The 21227-nt window shown below is 39.8% G+C and overlaps 1 protein-coding gene across 1 annotated transcript in view; it reads right to left on the bottom strand.

Annotated features, from left to right (window-relative positions):
- LOC109563001 (phospholipid-transporting ATPase FetA-like) overlaps nucleotides 1-21227 on the bottom strand; it is a 111826-nt gene that overhangs the window by 29950 nt on the left and 60649 nt on the right. Inside the window, exons 12-14 of the mRNA XM_070794723.1 lie at nucleotides 20549-20637; nucleotides 6297-6493; nucleotides 2950-3158 (exon numbers count right to left, since the gene is read on the bottom strand). Of these exons, the coding sequence (XP_070650824.1) occupies nucleotides 2950-3158; nucleotides 6297-6493; nucleotides 20549-20637 (495 nt within the window). The remainder of the gene's footprint in view (nucleotides 1-2949; nucleotides 3159-6296; nucleotides 6494-20548; nucleotides 20638-21227) is intronic.

Genomic DNA, 21227 nt, shown 5'->3' with positions numbered 1-21227 from the left:
CTTTAAGCGTCCCTTGGACTGCAAGGAGATCCAACCAGTCCATCCTAAAGGAGATCAGTCCTGAGTGTTCATTAGAAGGACTGATGTTGAAGCTGAAACTCCAATACTTTGGCCACCTGATGTGAAGAGCTGACTCATTTTAAAAGACCCTGATGCTGGGAAAGATTGAGGACAGGAGGGGAAGGGATGACAGAGGATGAGATGGTTTGATGGCATCACGACTCAATGGACATGGGCTTGGGTAGACTCTGGGCGTTGGTGATGGACAGGGCGGCCTGGCGTGCTGTGGTTCATGGGGTTGTAAAGAGTCGGACACGACTGAGTGACTGAACTGAACTGTCTGAGTATTCCATTACAGGAATACTTTCCATGGCAGGAAAGCTATGACAAACCTACGGTGTGTTAAAAAGCAACGACATCACTTTGCTGACAAAGGTCCGTATAGTCAAGGCTATGGTCTTTCCAGTAGTCATGTACAAATGTGAGAACTGGGCAGTAAAGAAGGCAGAGTGCCGAAGAATTGATGCTTTCAAACTGTAGTGTTGAAGAAGACTCTTGAGAGTCCCCTGGAAAGCAAGGAGATCAAAACAGTCAATCTAAAAGGAAATCAATCCCGAATACTCTTTAGAAAGACTGATGCTGAAGCTGAAGCTCCAATACTTTGGCTACCTGATTCAAACCACTGACTCCATTAGAAAAGACCCTGATGCTGGGAAAGATTGAAGGCAGAAGGAGAAGAGGGCAAAAGGATGAGATGGTTGGATGGCTGATTTAATGATCACTGATTCAATGGACATGAACTTGGGCAAACCCTAGGAGATGGTGAGGGACAGGGAAACCTGGCGTGCTGTAGTCCATGGGATCACGAAGAAGCATACATGACTTGGTGACTGATTAACAACAACATTCCATTAAATGGATATATCACAGTTTGTTTACCTATTCAATTGCTGATGGAAACATGGGTTGTTTCCACCTTTGGCTATTGCGGATACTGCTGCAATGAACATGGATACGTCTCTCTGTTTGAATCCTGTTTTTCTTTTTCCTCTTTTTGGTATATACCTAGGAATGGAATTACTGGGTCATACGATCTGCCTGCAGTGCAGGAGATCTGGGTTCAATCTCTGGGTTGGGAAGATCCCCTTGGAGAAGGAATAGCTATCCACTTCAGTATTCTTGTCTGGAGAATTCCATGTACAGAAGAGCCTGTTGGGCTATAGTCCACGGGATCACAAAGAGTTGGACATGACTGAGAGATCAATACTTTTACTTTTCTTTCATAGTAATTTAAAGTAGGATTTTAAAAATATTTATTTATTTTATTTGGCTGCATTGGGTTTTAGTTGCAGCATGCCAGCTTCTCAAGTTGTGGCTTGTGGGTTCCAGAGCATGTGGGCTCAGTAGTTGTGGTGTAAGGGCTTAGTTGCTTCACCATACGTGGAATCTTAGTTCCTCTAACAGGGATCAAACTCAAGTCTCCAGAATTGGAAGGTAGATTCTTAACCACTGGATCACCAAGGAAGTCCCCAAAATAAAGGAGGATTTTTAAAAATTTAATTCTTTTATGTGGTTGCGCCAGTTCTTAATTGCCACAAGCGGAATCTTTGAGTTGCAGTATTTGAACTCTTAGTTGACGTATGTGGGATATACCCAGTTCCCTGACCAGGGATTGAATCCTCATCCCCTGCATTGGGCAGGCAGATTCTTAACCACTGGACTGCAGGGGAAGTTCTAAGGAGGATTTTAAAAGCTTATTTCTTCTGATTCTATCATCCTAGACTTGGAATTAAGCTCCTCAAATCTCCTCAGGCCATGTAGCTCTCAGTGCCCTATAAGCTCCTTTCTCCAAGCAAATGGTAAGAATTCTGCTGCTTGGGGTGCAACTCTTCTCCTTAAGTGTGAGTAAGGTGAGCCTGGAGGCTTGGCATCTATGAGACCTTGAACCTCAGGAAGCTCTTCATCAGAAAAGTCCCCTAGAAGAGAGGTTAAAGTAGTGCTGGAATGCTTAGGGTTCTTGGCCAGTAGATAGCACAGACAGATTGGGGGTGGAAGACAGTCTGATGCCAAGTGCAGAAACACCCAGGACCCTTTGCAACCCTACCTAGCATATGATCAGGTCTCACAATGAGTTAGAAAATTAAGATCCTCACCCAAATCAACCACCCCAAAATAATCTTTCAGAGTTTATACATGTGAAAACTTATTTGGCAGGAGTAATAGAAAATATTAGAATGCTCTAGCTTTTAAAAATCCTTTAACTGTAATTTTTAAATTTAATTATTAAATTTTTAAAAAGTTGTACATTTTAAAGAGTACAATTCAGGGGCACTTAGTGCATTCACAATGTTTTACAACCACCACATCTTTCTAGCTTCAAAGCTTTTCCATCATCCCAGAAGAATACCCCATGTGCTCTAGCTTTTTTGATGTGATTGCTTTCCTTCGCTAGTTACTGCCATAATGTTCACACATATGAAGACTTAACACTATCACAAAAACAAGCTCATCTAACACAGGAAATAAATGAACAACCGGGTATGGGAGACACTAATCAAATTCTGAGCACCCTTTGATGACTTCTTTCTAGACTGTTTATTGATCTGAGGTGGAATCAGGAGAATAGCAGCTTCAGTAACACCCTGGTTGCACCATCTGATTTAATGTGAGATTAACTAACATTCCCAAGACATTGGCAATTCTCTGAAGACAGAGATTAAGTCTTATACATATTTGCAATGTCCCACACAATGGATGGCATCTATAATGTGCTAGGTAAGTGTTTTTTGGTTAGAACTGAATGGACTAGGTGATCTTTGCTTAGGGGACAGCAAGTTGTAAGAGTAAGTAAATGTGAATTTAGAGACATACAGATTTAGAGATAGATTATTCCTGAGAACAACCCGCAAAGTAAAATTTCCCCAAGGGAAAGCAGAAAGACATGCATACCATATAATGTCCCGTTAATTGAACACTTGTTGAAAATCATGATGTTCTGAGTCAGGGTCCCTGTTTTGTCAGAGAACACATATTTGACCTGGCCGAGCTCCTCATTAAGGGTGGTGGTACGAGCCTGTGCTGGTGTGTTCTTTGGTTCATAAAACATCTTCTGATCCCAGTTGATATAGAAACTGTTGCCCAATCTTATTATCTCAACACTAAGGAGAAAGCAAGAAAAGAAGGGTCCTGGGTCAACACAGGGCAAGTAAATTCATCCCCCTGGTTTCCTTCTTCCCAGTCCTGTGGTAGAAATGAAAATCAGAATACCTTCTCTCAGAACCTACAGTCTTGAAGGACCCTTCATACTAGCCAACCCACTGTAATTCTACTTTGATCATTATCACTCAAGTCTTTACTTATTACCAGAAAACTGATTAACTTTGCTGAGGCATATTCCCTTTACACTACTTCGTTCAAATTTTTAAAAATTCTGTAACAATGCAAGGCCTGACAGAGTTAAGCTAGTTTATAAAAGGCAGCCAAAGCTTAATTAGAGGGGTATTGCTGCTGTCACGTAAACTCATTAATGGGAAAGAGAGATACTTGAGACTGGAGACTGTGCTTCTTCGTTTCAGAAGAGGAAGGGGAAGATCTGTGAGACTCAGAAACAGCTTACTGGAGCTGATCCTCTGATAAAGTTCTCAGCAGACCCAGCTTGCCTGTAGGGTAGCTTTTTCCTAAAACAGCTTCCTCTCCATTTTATCTGAATTTTCCCAGTTGTGTTAGTCACATTCCACTTTTATTCTAAATGACACGCCTTATGGATTCTCCATGGCTTCCCTCGTGGCTCAGCCAATGCAGGAGATGTGGATTTGATTCCTGGGTTGGGAAGATCCCCTGGAGAAGGAAATGGCAACCCACTCCAGTATTCTTGCTTGGAGAATCCCATGGACAGAGGAGCCTGGCAAGCCACGGTCCATGGGGTCACAAAAGAGTTGGACATGACTTAGCCACTAAATAACAACATGGTTAACAAGCATCTTCATTTTAAAACAGTGCAGACTTTTTAAGTGCCTTCCTTCCTATCATCATTCATACTTCAGTTGAGTCAGTTCAGTCGCTCAGTCATGTCCGACTCTTTGCTACCCCATGAATCACAGCACGCCAGGCCTCCCTGTCCATCACCAACTCCCGGAGTTCACTCAGACTCACGTCCATAGAGTCAGTGATGCCATCCAGCCATCTCATCCTCTGTCGTCCCCTTCTCCTCCTGCCCCCAATCCCTCCCAGCATCAGAGTCTTTTCCAATGAGTCAACTCTTCGCATGAGGTGGCCGAAGTATTGGAGTTTCAGCTTTAGCATCACTCCTTCCAAAGAAATCCCAGGGCTGATCTCCTTCAGAATGGACTGGCTGGAGTGTGTGTTATCTCATTGCTTCATTAGTAACCCCTGTCTGAGACAACTGCATTAAGAAACATGAATCTTTTGTTTGAGGTGAGGGAGGTGGTGCTCAGGCCCTCATTATTGACTTTATTAGTCCTCATGTGTTGAGTTTTGACCCCTCTCTTCCTTCACCAGACCAGTCACCATAGCAACCTCTCTAAACTCAAGACACTTAATGATATTATTTCTTTCCTTAGAAAGATTTCTGTTGGTCTTAGGATAAAGCCCAAACTCCTTGACCTAGCATTGAAGGCTCTCCTGAATCTAATCCTAAATTACCATCCAACACCTCAGTCTAGGCTCACTCACTGTTCTATGACCAGATCAAGCTTTTAAAAACCTCTAACCTTTGTACATACTGATCTTTCTGCTTGTAATATTATTTTCGTATTTTCTTATTGGTAAATTCTCCTCTTTTCTCATGTATCAGTTTGATGATTACTTTTTTCTGTAAATCCCTAAGACTCTGTAGGTGGAACCAACCTATTCCTTTTCTAGGCTCCCATAGCATTCACATATTAATTTCTATTACATAATTCTTCATATTGTATCTTAATTATTTACTTAAGTATCTGTTTCCATGGCTATGTTGTAAGCTTATCTGGAGGAAGGGCTGTATTATTATTCATGTATCTTTCTCTGTAACCTAATATAGTGCTTGGCACATAGTCAGTTCAGTCACTCAGTTGTTCAGACTCTTTATGACCCCATGGACTGCAGCATGCCAGGCTTCTCCATCCATCACCAATTCCCGAAGCTTACTCAAACTCATGTCCATTGCATCGGTGATGGCATCCAACCATCTCATCCTCTGTTGTCCCCTTCTCCTCCCACCTTCAATCTTTCCCAGCATCAGGGTCTTTTCCAATGGGTCAGTTCTTTGCATCAGGTAGCCAAAGTATTGCAGTTTCAGCTTCAGCATCAGTTAGTCCTTCCAATTAATATTCAAGATTGACTCCCTTTAGGATGGACTGGTTGGATCTCCTTGCAGTCCAAGGGACTCTCAAAAGTCTTCTCCAACACCACAGTTCAAAAGCATCAATTCTTCTGTGCTCAGCTTTCTTTATAGTCCAACTCTCACATCCATACATGACTACTGGAAAAACCATAGCTTTCACTAGACGGACCTTTGTTGGTACCTTTGTTGGTAACATAGTAGGTGTTCAGTAAATATTTAATTAGTAAGATAATTTAGCTAACTTAGCACACATGCATATAGGGTGATTTTAGGGTTCGGATGCCACAATGTAGGGTTTAGAAAACCCGAAAAGGATGCAGAAAATGTGTTTGGGTGCATTTATGTGAAAGGGAATGCTGGAACTCAAAAAAGGAGATTGGAATACAGTAAAAACTTATTTTACCTATATTTCAATTTTTTTTCCAATGTGCTCATGAAAAGGGGAAGGAAACATCCTTCATCTTCTCCATCTTTTAGGAACCAGAATTTAAGTCACAATCACACCTACCTGCAGTTTGCCACATTGTTTCTGGGGGAAAAAGCATTCTGAGTTCTGAGTCATTTACAAATGACTGTTTAGAATCTGGGTCATTGATAAACTAGGGGCTGCCTAGCTTTTACTTTAACACAAAATTTGTGTGCATTGTTTTCTAATTATTTCATGTGTTTGTATGTCTTATTTAGTCATGTACATTATAAATTATTTGAGTGTAGGAATAATTTTTTATTATATAACCCACAAAGTATCTAGCACAGTATTCTGGACATAGAAAGCATTTATGCAAACTCTAAATATTTCTCAGAGTGTTTTGTGCACCAGGCACTCTGGAAAGTAAAAGGTTAAAGAGCACAGCATCTGTGTTTCCTGAAAGTTCACAGTCTAGTTGGGGAATAAGAAGGAAGTATCCTCCCCCAGAAGAAGTCAGCTCCTCCCTCAGCTGTCAAAGAAGCCTACCTGACGTAGAGGGAAATAGGCACCATGGTGTTGAGGATAATGAAGTAGGACCAGAACATAAGGGTGGCAGAGAAAACTGATGAAGAGACATAGTCTTCCCACGGCAGATAATCCTGGAAGTAGTAACCTTTGTTGTTTTCCCAAATATAATGACCAACTGCTAGGAGAAAACACATGCAGCCTAAAAACAGGAAAATCTAGAAATCAAAAAAAGAATTAAATTAACATTTCATCCAAGATGTACTGCTTTAGTTCTACCATCTGGAGTCTCTCCCTCAACAAAGCTTCTCTCTTTTCTTTGAGGGCAGGGTGGGGGGGTTCCCCCCTGAAGCTCACAGTCTCTAGGCAGTAGTCCACAAGACAGAAAAGAAAGCCCAGCAGGAGTCATCCTTGGGATTTTGATAGGACAAAACAGTAACTAAAATGCATTAAGTATTAAGTGCCAATAACAGTGCTAAGTACTCTATGTGTATTATTTAATATTATTCTCGTCTTTTAATAATAGATAATAAACTTGATATTAAGAATGGAAAAGTATTTTGCCTGAAGTTATCTGGCTACTATCCAGGAGAGACAGGTTTTGGACCAGTTCCAGAACCCAAGCTCTTAATTACTCCATTATTGAAGTGAGGTTCTACTTTAACAAAAGTATAAAAAGTGTGACACTGGCTTAGCAGTTGCAGGTGGGGAGGTGAGAAGGAAATGGATGTAAAAGGCTGACAATATAGCAATCATGTTTACAGAAAGAAGATGGTAAAATAGGAAGGCAGACCATGTGCCTACTGAGCCTAGAACTCTAAGGGAAGTGGTTGGAAAGAATTAGAATATTAGTGTGTGTGGACTGACTTTGACAAAGGAAAGATTTGAAGTAGGTGAATAATTGCAAGAGGAATAGAGTGAAATTTGGGGCTTCCCTGTGGCTCAGACAGTAAAGCATCTGCCTGCAATGCGGGAGACCCAGGTTCAATCTCTGGGTCAGGAAGATCCCCTGGAGAAGGAAATGGCAACCCACTCCAGTACTCTTGCCTGGAGAATTCCATGGACTGAGGAGCCTGGTGAGCTACAGTCCATGGGGTCGCAAAGAGCCAGACATGACTGAGCAACTTCACTTTCACTTTCACTTGGGTCATCAAATTAAATCACTATCTTGAAGAGATATCTCCACTCCCATGTTCAATGAAGCGTTATTTGCAATGGCCAAGACATGGAAACAATCTAAGTGTCTATCGACAGATGAATGGATAAAGAAAATGTGATACACACACACTCACACACAGACACAGACACAGACACAGACACACACAGACACACACACACTACAATGGAACATTATTCAGCCATGAAAAAAGGGAATTCTATAATTTGTGATAAATGCCCAACTCTTTAAGAAACTGCCAAATGCTTTCCAAAGTGGTTATACAATTTTACATTCCATCAGCATCACATGCCCACATATCTACAAAGAAGACATGTATTGTTACTGTGAACTTCTAAGTCTACTCAGAGGTCTTCAAACCTATGCCCTTTGTCACAAGGTGTGAACTGTTCAAAGTAACCCATCCCCACTGGTAGAAAACTGTAGGTCTCAACTTTGAGTTACTGATAAAAAGTCTTTGAAGACAAGAGTATTAAGGCAGAAGAAGCAGATCTAACTAGGACCACTCTCAAAAAATGAGATTTAAAAATCTTTTTTATTATAAAAAACTTCAAACACATATTAAGATATTAAATATTATAATGAACTTCTATGTACCCATCACCCAGCTTCATCAATGATCAATTCATGGCTGGTTTTATTTTATTCCAAATCTCCTCTTCCTCTGTCCTCTCTTTTATTTTAAGCAAATTTCTCACATTATATAATTTTATTTGGAAACTGTTTAATATATATCTTTAAAGGATCTTACTTAATATATATCTTTAAAGGATCTTACTTAAACACATAATCACGATACCTTTATCACTTAAAAAGTTAGTAATAAACCCTCAATATCATTCAATATTTGAGACTTGAGAGTTGAATGAGGGATGAAAGAGAATAAAGCAGGAGCATTAAGATAAAAAAGAACACCTCCCAGAATATTGGAAATAAAAGCAAAAATAAACAAATGGGACCTAATTAACCTTAAAAGCTTCTGCACATCAAAGGAAACTATTAGCAAGGTGAAAAGACAGCCTTCAGAATGGGAGAAAATAATAGCAAATGAAGCAACCGACAAACAACTAATCTCAAAAATATACAAGCAACTCCTACAGCTCAACTCCAGAAAAATAAACGACCCAATCAAAAAATGGGCCAAAGAACTAAATAGACATTTCTCCAAAGAAGACATACAGATGGCTAACAAACACATGAAAAGATGCTCAACATCACTCATTATCAGAGAAATGCAAATCAAAACCACTAAGAGGTACCATTTCACACCAGTCAGAATGGCTGCGATCCAAAAGTCTACAAATAATAAATGCTGGAGAGGATGTGGAGAAAAGGGAACCCTCTTACACTGTTGGTGGGAATGCAAACTAGTACAGCCACTATGGAGAACAGTGTGGAGATTCCTTAAAAAACTGGAAATAGAACTGCCTTATGATCCAGCAACCCCACTGCTGGGCATACACACTGAGAAAACCAGAAGGGAAAGAGACACGTGTACCCCAATGTTCATCGCAGCACTGTTTATAATAGCCAAGACATGGAAGCAACCTAGATGTCCATCAGCAGAAGAATGGATAAGAAAGCTGTGGTACATATACACAATGGAGTATTACTCAGCCATTAAAAAGAATACATTTGAATCAGTTCTAATGAGGTGGATGAAACTGGAGCCTATTATACAGAGTGAAGTAAGCCAGAAGGAAAAACATAAATACAGTATACTAACGCATATATATGGAATTTAGAAAGATGGTAACAATAACCCGGTGTACGAGACAGCAAAAGAGACACTGATGTATAGAACGGTCTTATGGATTCTGTGGGAGAGGGAGAGGGTGGGAAGATTTGGGAGAATGGCAATGAAACATGTAAAGTATCATGTGGGAAACGAGTTGCCAGTCCAGGTTCGATGCATGATGCTGGATGCTTGGGGCTGGTGCACTGGGACGGCCCAGAGGGATGGTATGGGGAGGGAGGAGGGAGGAGGGTTCGGGATGGGGAACACATGTATACCTGTGGCGGATTCATTTTGATATTTGGCAAAACTAATACAATTATGTAAAGTTTAAAAATAAAATAAAATTGGAGGAAAAAAAAAAAAAAAAAGAACAAAATCTGCTTTTATTCCTAGCCTAATGCAGATTCATATTGAGTAGTTCCATTCTTTGTGATGCAGGTTTCTCTGGGGCCATAAAACTCTTCATAATCTTACTCCCCCTTTGTTCTGCTTCTCTTCACTGAGTTATGTGACAGAATGGCTTCTCCTCATGGTTCAGATTAAACTTTAATGATGAGTTCTAATGGCTGTGCTTTATCCATGTCAGTTAAGTTCAGTCACTCAGTCGTGTCTGACTCTTTGCAATCCCATGGACTGCAGCATACCAGGATTCCCTGTCCCTCACCAACTTCCAGAGCCTGCTTGAACTCATGTCCATCAAATCGATGATGCCATTCAACCATCTCATCCTCTGTCGTCTCCTTCTCCTCTTGCCTTCAATCTTCCCCAGCATTAGGGTCTTTGCAAATGAGTCAGTTCTTCCCATCAGGTGGCCCAAATTATTGGAGTTATAGCTTTAGCATCAGTCCTTCCAATGAACATTCAGGACTGATTTCCTTTAGGATGGACTGGTTGGATCTCCTTGCTGTCCAAGGGACTCTCAAGAGTCTTCTCCAACACCACAATTTAAAAGCATCATTTCTTCAGTGCTCAGCTTTCTTTATAGTCTAACTCTCACATCCATACATGACTACTGGAAAAACCATAGCCTTGACTAGACGGACCTTTGTTGGCAAAGTAATATCTCTGCTTTTGAATATGCTTTCTAGATTGGTCATAGCTTTTCTTCCAAGGAGCAAGTGTCTTTTAATTTCATGGCTGCAGTCACCATCTGCAGTGATTTTGGAGCCCCCCAAAATAAAGTCTGTCACCGTTTCCATTGTTTCCCCATCTATTTGCTATGAAGTGATGGGACCAGATGCCATGATCTTCATTTTCTGAATGTTGAGTTTTAAGCCAACTTTTTCACTCTCTTTCACTTTCAATAAGAGGTTCTTTTGTTCTTCTTCACTTTTGGCCATAAGGATGGTATCATCTGCATATCTGAGGTTATTGATACTTCTCCCAGCAATCTTGATTCCAGCTTGTGCTTCATCCAGCCCGGCATTTCTCATGATGTGTTCTGCATATAAGTTAAATAACCAGGGTGATAATATACAGCCTTAAGGTACTCCTTTCCCAATTTGGAACCAGTCTGTTGTTTCATGTCCAGTTCTAACTGTTGCTTCTTATCCTGCATACACATTTCTTAGGAGGTAGGTCAGGTAGTCTGGTATTCCCATCTCTTACAGAATTTTCCTCAGTTTGTTGTGATCCACACAGTTAAAGGCTTTGGCATAGTCAATAAAGCAGAAGTAGATGTTTTTCTGGAACTCTATTGTTTTTTCAGTGATCCAGCAGATGTTGGCAATTTGATCTCTGGTTCCTCTGCCTTTTCTAAATCCAGCTTGAACATCTGGAAGTTCTTGGTTCACATGCTGTTGAAGCCTGGCTTGGAGAATTTTGAGCATTACTTTACTAGCGTGTGAAATGAGTGCAATTATATGGTAGTTTGAACATTCTTTGGCATTGCCTTTCTTTGGGATAGGAATGAAAACTGACCTTTTCCAGTCCTGTGGCCACTTCTGAGTTTTCCAAATTTACTGGTATATTGAGTGCAGCACTTCCACAGAATCATCTTTTAGGGTTTGAAATAGCTCAACTGAAATTCCATCACCTCCACTAGCTTTGTTCATAGTGATGCTTTCTATGGTCCACTTGACTTCACATTCCAGGATGTCTGGCTCTAGGTGAGTGATCACAAATCATGGTTATCTGGGTCATGAAGATCTTTTTTGTACAGTTCTTCTGTGTATTCTTTTTTTTTCCCCCCAAACTTATTTATTTTTAATTGAAAGCAAATTGCTTCACAATATTGTATTGGTTTCTGCCATACATCAACATGAATCAGCCATAGGTATACATATGTCCCCTCTCTCTTGAACCACATTCATTTTTTTTTTTTTGAAGTTTTTTTTTTTTAAATTTTATTTTAAAACTTTACAATATTGTATTAGTTTTGCCAAATATTGAAATGAATCCGCCACAGGTATACCCGCGTTCCCCATCCTGAACCCTCCTCCCTCCTCCCTCCCCTACCCTCCCTCTGGGTCGTCCCAATGCACCAGCCCCAAGCATCCAGTACCATGCATCGAACCTGGACTGGCGACTCGTTTCATACATGATATTATACATGTTTCAATGCTATTCTCCCAAATCTCCCCACCCTCTCCCTCTCCCACAGAGTCCATAAGACTGATCTATACATCTTCTGTGTATTCTTGACCCCTCTTCTTAATATCTTCTGCTTCTGTTAGGTCCATACCATTTCTGTCCTTTATTGTGCCCGTCTTTACATGAAATGTTCCCTTGGTATCTTGAATTTTCTTGAAGAGATCTCTAGACTTTCCTATTCTATTGTTTTCCTCTACTTGTTTGCATGGATCACTGAGGAAGGCTTTCTTATCTCTCCTTGCTATTCTTTGGAACTCTGCATTTAGATGCATATATCCTTCCTTTTCTCCTTTGCCTTCAGCTTCTCTTATTTTCTCAGTTATTTGTAAGGCTCCTCAGACAACCATTTTGTCCTTTAGCATTTCTTTTTCTTGGGGATGGTCTTGATCCCTGCCTCCTCTACAATGCCATGAACCTCCGAACCTCCATCCATAGTTCTTCAGGTACTCTGCCTATCAGATCTAATCACTTGAATCTATTTCTCACTTCCACTGTATAATCATAAGGGATTTGATTTAGGTCATACCTGAATGGTCTAGTGCTTTTCCCTATTTTCTTCAATTTCAGTCTGAATTTGGCAATAAGGAGTTCATGATCTGAGACACAGTCAGCTCCCAGTCTTGTTTTTGCTGACTGTATAGAGCGTCTCCATCTTTGGCTGCAAACAATATAATTAATCTGATTTCGGTATTGACCATCTGATGATGTCCATGTGTAGAGTCGTCTTCCATGTGGCCAATATTAAATTTGAAACCATATTCCTCTACCTGCCACTTCTCCAGCCCCAATTCTATCCAGTTGTTAAAAAGGAAGGAAGGTAAAATGATGATAATAAATTATTATTACTTACTTATAAATATAAATTTATTTTTAATTATTTTAAATTATTAGAATAAATAAACTTGACACCCTCTAAAGTTGTGGGAGAAAATTACAGAGTGACTTTCAACACTGCTTCTGCTCCATCCCTGTTAATGACCCATCAGTCATTTCTAGGGCTGTGCCCTCCCCTCAACCAGAAAGGAAATCAGTTCTATCAGACCAAGCCCCTGAGCGCAGGACTTCTCCCACTCAGAGAGGCCTGCAGGGGCAGTACACAATCTGCTGTTTCCTCATTCCTAGAGCTTTTTCTGCCATCCTGAGACTTTCTAAAATCTTGCAGATGGTCTCTTTCTTAAGAAACATTTATGCTGTGATGGGGTTTATTGGTACTTAGTCTCTAAAGCTTCACAGTGCTTCCTCTGTATAGGAAGAAAGAAATAAGAAATTGGTTGTTGCTACAAACCCCAAACTTTACTTTGTTTATTATGAGAGCCAGTCAGACCCAAGAAGAGCAGATTACCTCCCATTTTGTACTGTGTGTCCAGTAAAGGCTGAAAGAGATTCTCAAGTCTGTCAAGAACTAAGGCCATTGCTGATCACAGTCCTAGGCAGCCTGTAAAAAGAATATTCCTCGGTCCTTGGGCCTTTCACTTCTGTGCTTTTCACTGTACCTTTTCACTCCAGAAGTATAGCCTAGATTTCTGGCATCATTTAAATTTCAAGCACTGATTTTTTTTTTTCTTTGCCCCACAAATACAGTCCTACTTAAAGAGACTAGGGTTCACAAAGCATTGTCACTGTGAGCTCTGGGGAGCTCTGGGCACAGGGAAAGGACCAGACTCCAGGTCAGCTATGGGTTTATCAAGAAGCGTCTTTACTCATCTTGCTTCCTGTCTCTGTCAGAATTTCCCCTAAGAATCATTTCTAAAAATGGGGAAGAAATGAAATGTTCAAATGAGGAAGAATTTCTGCTTCAGCTTGAGAAATGGAGTGCGTTATATCTAACTACACTGACAATGTCTTGGCAAAAATACCACATGAACAAAACTGCTGAGCTGATAAGAACCTAGCTAATTCGAGAACATTTCTTCATTTAGTAACCATTCAAAAGATACTTCCTGAGAACAGCTTTGTACAAGACACTCCCAAGGATGTAGAGATGGATATAATTTCTACCTTAGAGGCTCATAATTTGGTAGCTCAGGCACTCATTTGTCTTTCTAACTTAGCACAGAATAATGATGCTTCTATTATGTGTTATTTTCCAGTAGTCATGTATGGATGTGAGAGTTGGACTATAAAGAAAGCTGAGGGCCGAAGAATTAATGCTTTTAAACTGTGGTGTTGGAGAAGATTCTTAAGAGTCCTTTGGACTGCGAGGAGATCCAACTGGTCAATCCTAAAGGAAATCAGTCCTGAATATTCATTGGAAAGACTGATGCTGAAGCTGAAACTGCAGTACTTTGGTACCCTGATGCGAAGAGCTGACTCATTTGAAAAGACCCTAATGCTGGGAAAGATTGAGGGCAGGAGGAGAAGGGGACGACAGAGGATGAGATGGTTGGATGGCATCACCGACTCAGTGGACATGAGTTTGAGTAAACTCCGGGAGTTGGTGATGGACAGAGAGGCCTGGCATGCTGCGGTTCATGGAGTCACAAAGAGTCGGACACGACTGAGTGACTGAACTGAACTGATTATATGCTAAACACAGTTCTAGGGACTGGGATACAATGGTGATAAAAGACAACGTCTTAACTCTCAGAGGGTTTGTAATCTTGTGGATATAGGTGGAAAACAAGCAAGTTAAGAAATGAAAAATACAAGTTAACTAGTGCTAAATGCTGTGAGGGAGAAGGCAATGGCATCCCACTCCAGTACTCTTGCCTGGAAAATCCCATGGACGGAGGAGCCTGGTAGGCTGCAGTCCGTGGGGTCGCTAAGAGTGGGACACGACTGAGAGCCTTCACTTTCACTTTTCACTTTCATGCATTGGAGGAGGAAACGGCAACCCACTCCAGTGTTCTTGCCTGGAGAATCCCAGGGACGGCGGGGCCTGGTGGGCTGCCGTCTATGGGGTCGCAGAGTTGGACACGACTGAAGCGACTTAGCAATAGCAAATGCTGTGAGGAAAATAAAACAAGTTAACAGAATAAAAAAGGTCTTGGTGGAGGTGATGCCCACTTTAGATGGGTGGCAGAGAAGGCTTCTCTGAAAAGGAGACGTTAAAACCCTGAAAAAGAAGCAAGCCATGCAAAGGCCTATGCAGCCATTGGCCAGCCAGAATGAAGTTCCCATGAGAGGAAGAAGTCTGCTCTCTCACTTGATTTGTAGTTTGCCTGGGTATAGATTTCTAGGTCAAACTGAGAACTTTGAAGGTATGAACCTCTGGTTTCCAGGACTCAGTAGTGCTGGTGAGAAATCTGATGCCAATCTAATTCTCATTGTTTGTTCATATCTTACTCTTATCTCTATGAAAACTTTGAGGTACTTCTAAACACCACTGGAGCTCTAGAATTTAATGATGTTTAATGGATGTTTTAAATCTGAAATTCATATCCTTCTTCGATTATAGGAAATATTCTTCTATTATTTCTTTGACAATATTGTTCCCTCCATTTTTGCATTCTGATACTCCTGGGAGATCCTGTGGGGGTTCTTGGTTTGGTCCTCCAATTAAAAAAAGTATTTATCTCTTAGATTTTTGGTTTTAAGGTCTAGTATTCTTTGACTCTTTATTTCAGCCCTTCTATTGACTTTTTAATTTCAGTAGTTTTTACTTTCCAAAATTCTTTTTTGTTGTTCTTAGATTGCTTATTTTATTCTTTGATTAAAAAAAATTGTAGGGAATTCCCTAGCAGTCCAGTGGTTAAGTTTCCACACTTTTGCTGTTGGCCTAGGGTTGATGCCCAAGCCACAGCATGGCCAAAAAAAAAAAAAAAGAATCAGTCTATTCTTATTTGTGCAATTGTTTCTTCTAAGAATAGTGAAATTCTTTTGAAAGTTCTTTTCTCTTTTGAATTATAATGTTTTTTCCAGAGTCAGTTATTTTATTTGTCCTCATCCTCTTCTTTTGTGCTCCTGGTTTTTTTTCCAGATCACTTAAAAACAGAAGTAAAAGAGTAGTTTGACCATTATAGGTTGGCTTTATTTCCTTTGGATAGGTTCATTTCCCTAGTAGGCCACTCCCCTGAATGGGAAGATGGAACCACGAGCTCTGTGTAGGTAGGCAAAATGTGTTAGTTCACTGGTTTTACCCTAGGATATAAAAGGAACTTGCAGGCAAACTTGAGTCCCCCAAATTTAAAATAAAGTGGGTTTACTCAGAAGTGATGACACCCACATTAGAAGCCCTAGCCCTCTGCAGAGGTTGTTAAATTTCTTCAGAAAGCAGTTCTCTTGTTTGAGACTGGAAGTCAAATACATTTGTTTTTGCTATATGGATGCCTATAGGGGTGTTAGGATGGTACAGAGGGCCAGTGGTTGTCCAAGCTGTTTTATGGGCAGTTTTAAAATTAGTTGTCCTGATTATTATATCCACATATCTTACTCCTGCTCTCCATTCCTGCTCTCTCAAGCTTGGAACTACTCTTGAGGAATGCATTGCTGCTGAAGAGGAACGCATTGCCACCAAAGCTTCCACTATTCTGGCTTACCTATCAGTACAATCTAGCAACTTTATGCGTTCCCAAAGCCCATCAACTTCTTGGGTCTGCTGATGGTTCTTCATCCTTTGTCAGAGAATTTATTTTCTATTTGTACTTTCTCACAGTCGTACCGGGCTCGAACAGCAACATCCTTCTTAAACTAGATGCCCAAGAGGAAGCATGGGACCCAAGATGATACTCCCTATTTTCTGAAGGAAAGATTGCATGAAAGAGCTCACAAATGCAGGAATTCATAGCAGCTAGTTGGCTAGTGTAGCTGCTCTGGGCATCTACACCACTTCTCTGCTGAATCCACCTTGTAGGGATTTGAATAGGGAACTACATTCTCTCTTTGAAGACTCCCACTGCAGATCTCTCCATGCAGGTGTGCATGCTAAGTCGCTTCAGTCATGTCCAACTCTTTGCAACCCTATGGACTGTAGCCTGCCAGGGTCCTCTGTCCATGGGGACTCTCCAGGCAAGAATACTGGAAAGGGTTGCCATGCCCTCCTCCAGGGATGGAACCCTCATCTCTTAAGTCTCCTGCATTGGCAGGCAGGTTCTTTACCACTAGTACCACCTCAGAAACCCAGATACCTCTGCTTTAATCTGCTCTAGGCCTGCTATTCAGCTATTATCCTAGGACTTCCTTTCAGTGTTTGCATGTTTCCTGGCTTCCAAATCTTTCTTGGTTTATTCTCTTCTTTTGCTTGAGTATACTTTAGAAACATCCTAAGAGAGGATACGTAAGGAGTAAATTTTTTTTGAGTCTTTGCACATACCGAAATTTCTTTATACTCGCATTTTATTGACAGCTTCAATGGATTTAGAATTAGAAGATGCAAATATTTTTCTGGCAGACTTTCGAAGGCAACAACATTTACCTTCTGCTGTTGCTGTTGAGAAGGTCAATGCCATTCTGATTCTTGTTTATGACCTTTTATTTCTCTCTGAAAGCTCTTGCTGCTGCTAAGTCACTTCAGTCGTGTCCCACTCTGTGCGACCCCATAGACAGCAGCCCATCAGGCTCCCCTGCCCCTGGGATTCTCCAGGCAAGAGTACTGGAGTGGGGTGCCATCGCCTTCTCCACTGAAAGCTCTTAGGATCTTTTAAAAAATTTTATAATTTCTTCACATGTGGTCAGATTTTCATGTTAAATAGACTTGTCACGTGTTTTAATTTTATCTCCACAGGGTGATAGCAAGCATAGCAGAAAGAGAATTGACTCTGAAAAGTTATGCCTAGATGGATAGGTGTGATCATTGAATAAAATTATGTATGTAAAGCATCTGGCACATATTGATGCTCTATCTTCCCAAAGTGAATTTATATACTTGACAGCTGGACCCAGGACTTATAAATCCTTATGGTCCTCATAATACCTGGCACATATTAGATTCTCAATAAAAATGACTTCACCTCACCATACACAAAAATAAACTCAAGATGGCTTAAAGACTTAAACAAAAGACATCATCATAAAACCCCTAGAAGAGAGCATAGGCAAAACATTCTGTGTGACGTAAATTGTACTGATGTTTTCTTAGGTCAGTCTCCCAAGGCAATAGAAATATAAACAAAATGAAAAAAAATGGGACCTAATCAAACTTACAAGCTTTTGCACAGGCAAGGAAACCATAAACAAAATGAAAAGACAACCTACAGAATGGGAGAAAATATTTGCAAATGATGCAAGTGAAAAAGGCTTAATTTCCAAAACATACAAACAGCATAAACAAATGAACAACAAAAAAACAAACAACCTTATCCAAAAATGGGCAGCAGACCTAAATAAACATTTCTCCAAAGAAGATACACAAGTGATTAATAGACACAAGAAAAAACGTTCAACATCAAGAATTATTAGAGAAATACAAAGCAAAACTATAATGAAGTACCATTTTAACTGGTCAGAATGGTCATCATCAAAAAGTCTACAAATAACAAATGCTGGAAAGGGTGTGCAGAAAAGGGAATCCTCTTACACTGTTGGTGGGAATGTATATTGGTACAGCCACTGTGGAAAATAGCATAAAGATTCCTCAGAAAACTAAAAGTAGAATTACCATATGATCTAGCAATCCCACTTCTGGTCATACACTCAGACAACACTATAATTCAAAAAGATACATGCACTCCTTGGTTCATAGCAGCTCTATTCATAATAGCCACGACATGAAAACAAAGTAAATGTCCACTGACAGATGAATGGATAAAGATGTGGTACACATATATAATAGAATACTACTCAGCCATAAAAAAGAATGAAATAATGCCATTTCCAGCAACATGGCTGCAGCTAGAGATTGTCATATTAATACTAAGTGAAGTAAGTTAAAAAGAGAAAGACAAATATCATATGATTTCACTTATATGTGGAATCTAAAATATGGCACAAATGAACCCATTTATGAAACAAAATAGAATCACGGACATACAGAACAGACTGGTGGTTGCCAAGGGGGAAGGATGGAATGGGAGGTTGGGGTTAGCAGATGTAAGCTTTTATATATAGAATGGAAAAACAACAAGGTCCTACTGAACAGCATAAAAAATTATAGTCAATATCCTATGATAAACCATAATGGGAAAGAATATTAAATAAAGAAGTATATATATGCATAGCTGAATTACTTTGCTGTATAGCAGTAATGAACATAACTCTAAATCAACTACACTTTAATAAAAAAATATGACTTGACAATGAGTCTTTGACATTATTTTTCTGTGGGACTTTATGTTATTTATCTTTACTATGACTTAACTTGCATATTTGTCAGTGGGAAAAATATTTCTTGACTTATTGTTCATAGATGTTGTGAAGCTGCTGTAAGTGAATGTGAAAATATTCTAAAAAGTTAAAATTCCTCTACAGGTGTCAAGTATTATCACTACCTTTCAGATAGGTAACCAGGTAGTTGAGCTTTCTTAGGCATATGGGAGATATCTTGTTTTAAAGACAACCCTAGGCTAAATTACCTACTTATTCCCTAATGATACACTCTCTGATATTGTCAAAGGCATATTTACCTCTGCTGCCTTTCTGAATTCTCAACTATGATTATCTTCTTCATTAATAAACCAGGAAATGTCACTTTGTTTCAACTGCTGAAAGCTATGCAGACAGTAGTGGAAAGAAAAAGATAGTGAATACTAATATCTGGTCTCAAAGCTGAATGAACTTCCTAATTTTCTAAAATCCCAGTGGTGCAAGAGGTAAAGAATCTGCCTGCCAACGCAGGAGATGCAAGAGACACCAGTTCTATCCCTCGGTTGGGAAGATCCCCTGAAGGAGGGCATGGGAATCCACTCCAATATTCTTGCTTGGGAAATCCCACGCACAGATGAGCTTGGTGGGCTATAGTCCGTGGGGTCGCAAAGAGTTGGACATGACTGAACATGCACACACACATATGATAAGCATGGAAATTAACTAATTAATCTTCAATTTAAAATTTTATTCTTAAAGCTGATTATCATCTACTGAGTGCTTTTTAAAAAATTTTTTATTGGTGTATAGCTGATTTACAATGTTGTGTTGTTTCAGGTATACAGCAAAGTGAATCATTTATACATATACCCACTCTTAGAGATTCTTTTCTCATATAGGCCATTACAGAGTATTCAGTAGACTTCCCTATGCTATACAGTAGGTCCTTGTTTGTTAACTATCTTATATATAGTAGTGTGTATATATCAATCCCAATCTCCTAATTTATCTCTCCCCCCTTACTGCCTAATAATCATAAATTTGTTTTCTACATCTGTGACTATTTCTGTTTTTTAAATAAGTTCATTTGTACTCTTTTTTTTATGATTTCACATATAATCAGTATGTACTGAGTGCTTTTCAAATTTCATTTCTTAGCAGTAGAATCCTCTATTCTCTAACTGAAATTTTACAGAACAGATAAATGTGAGGCTGCTCTTTTTGAAGCAGGAACTTCAGAATGAAGAGGCCAGAACAAAACTCTTGATCTTCTCTATTCCCCCTGCAGCAGACCTTAGCCTTCTCTAAGGAAATAGAGTTTGAAAATCATTGGTTTAAGTAAGGTGATCTTATTAATCTAAGTAAGAGCTTATTGAAGTGGTCATGAGTTAAACTGGCTAAGAAGAAAAAGAAAAAAAGTGTCAATGAGTTTTCTTCTTATCTGGTCCAGATATAAGTTTGTGGGGTCCTAAAACTGCTTGAGACTTTCAGACAAGTAAATTCTGACTTGAAAATACCAGCTACTGCTGTAGAAGGAAGCAAAGAAGGCCTATTTATAAAAATACAGAAAAGAGGTCTTTAACTTACCCAGAGCACGAGGACATTCATGAGGTGGTCTATGTGTGTCCGTTTAAAGGTGGACTTCCCACTGTTCTGCATTACTTTGGTGTCTGGTCCTAAGTTAAACAGGGAGACATCATCTCAGAATCTCTAAATATTCTCAAGAGGACTGAAATTGGGTTGAAACACACCTTTATGATCACTTTATCAAACTTCTTTCCAATGCTAAAGGATAAAGCCTTGGAGGAAGGCTCATGGTTGGTGCCCCAAACTCAAAGAATGGAAAATTTATTTCTTAGGATAATCCCAATTACTTCTGCAAACTGCATCAGTGCTGAAACCTCCCTCTCTGCAGCATCTTAGACTGTCTAGTTTTTCGTTGGTAAGTCAGAATAGGGGCCTCAAGCTTCTCTCTCATCACCATCTGGTTTATTTAGCTTAGAAAAAGGGTCTTCTGACAAGGAGATATTCACCTTCTTTTGAGGAAACCCATAGCTGGACCAGGCTCTATTTAAAGTTTCTAACTAGGAAATGGAGAAAGTAAAAGGCAATGGCAAGTGATTTCTTCTGAGGTAGGAGCTGAGATTTCTCTGAAGCTGAGCGATAGAGACTTTGAACTTCATGATAGGACAGACAATAAGTAGAAATAAAGGACTTTTAATGACACACTGAGACTAGAGCTGGAAATTATGATCTTACTGTGGTT

This window comes from Bos indicus, chromosome 8 (genome assembly GCF_029378745.1).
Source record: "Bos indicus isolate NIAB-ARS_2022 breed Sahiwal x Tharparkar chromosome 8, NIAB-ARS_B.indTharparkar_mat_pri_1.0, whole genome shotgun sequence".
Lineage (NCBI taxonomy): Eukaryota > Metazoa > Chordata > Mammalia > Artiodactyla > Bovidae > Bos > Bos indicus.
This window is presented reverse-complemented; position numbering and strand designations above follow the sequence as displayed.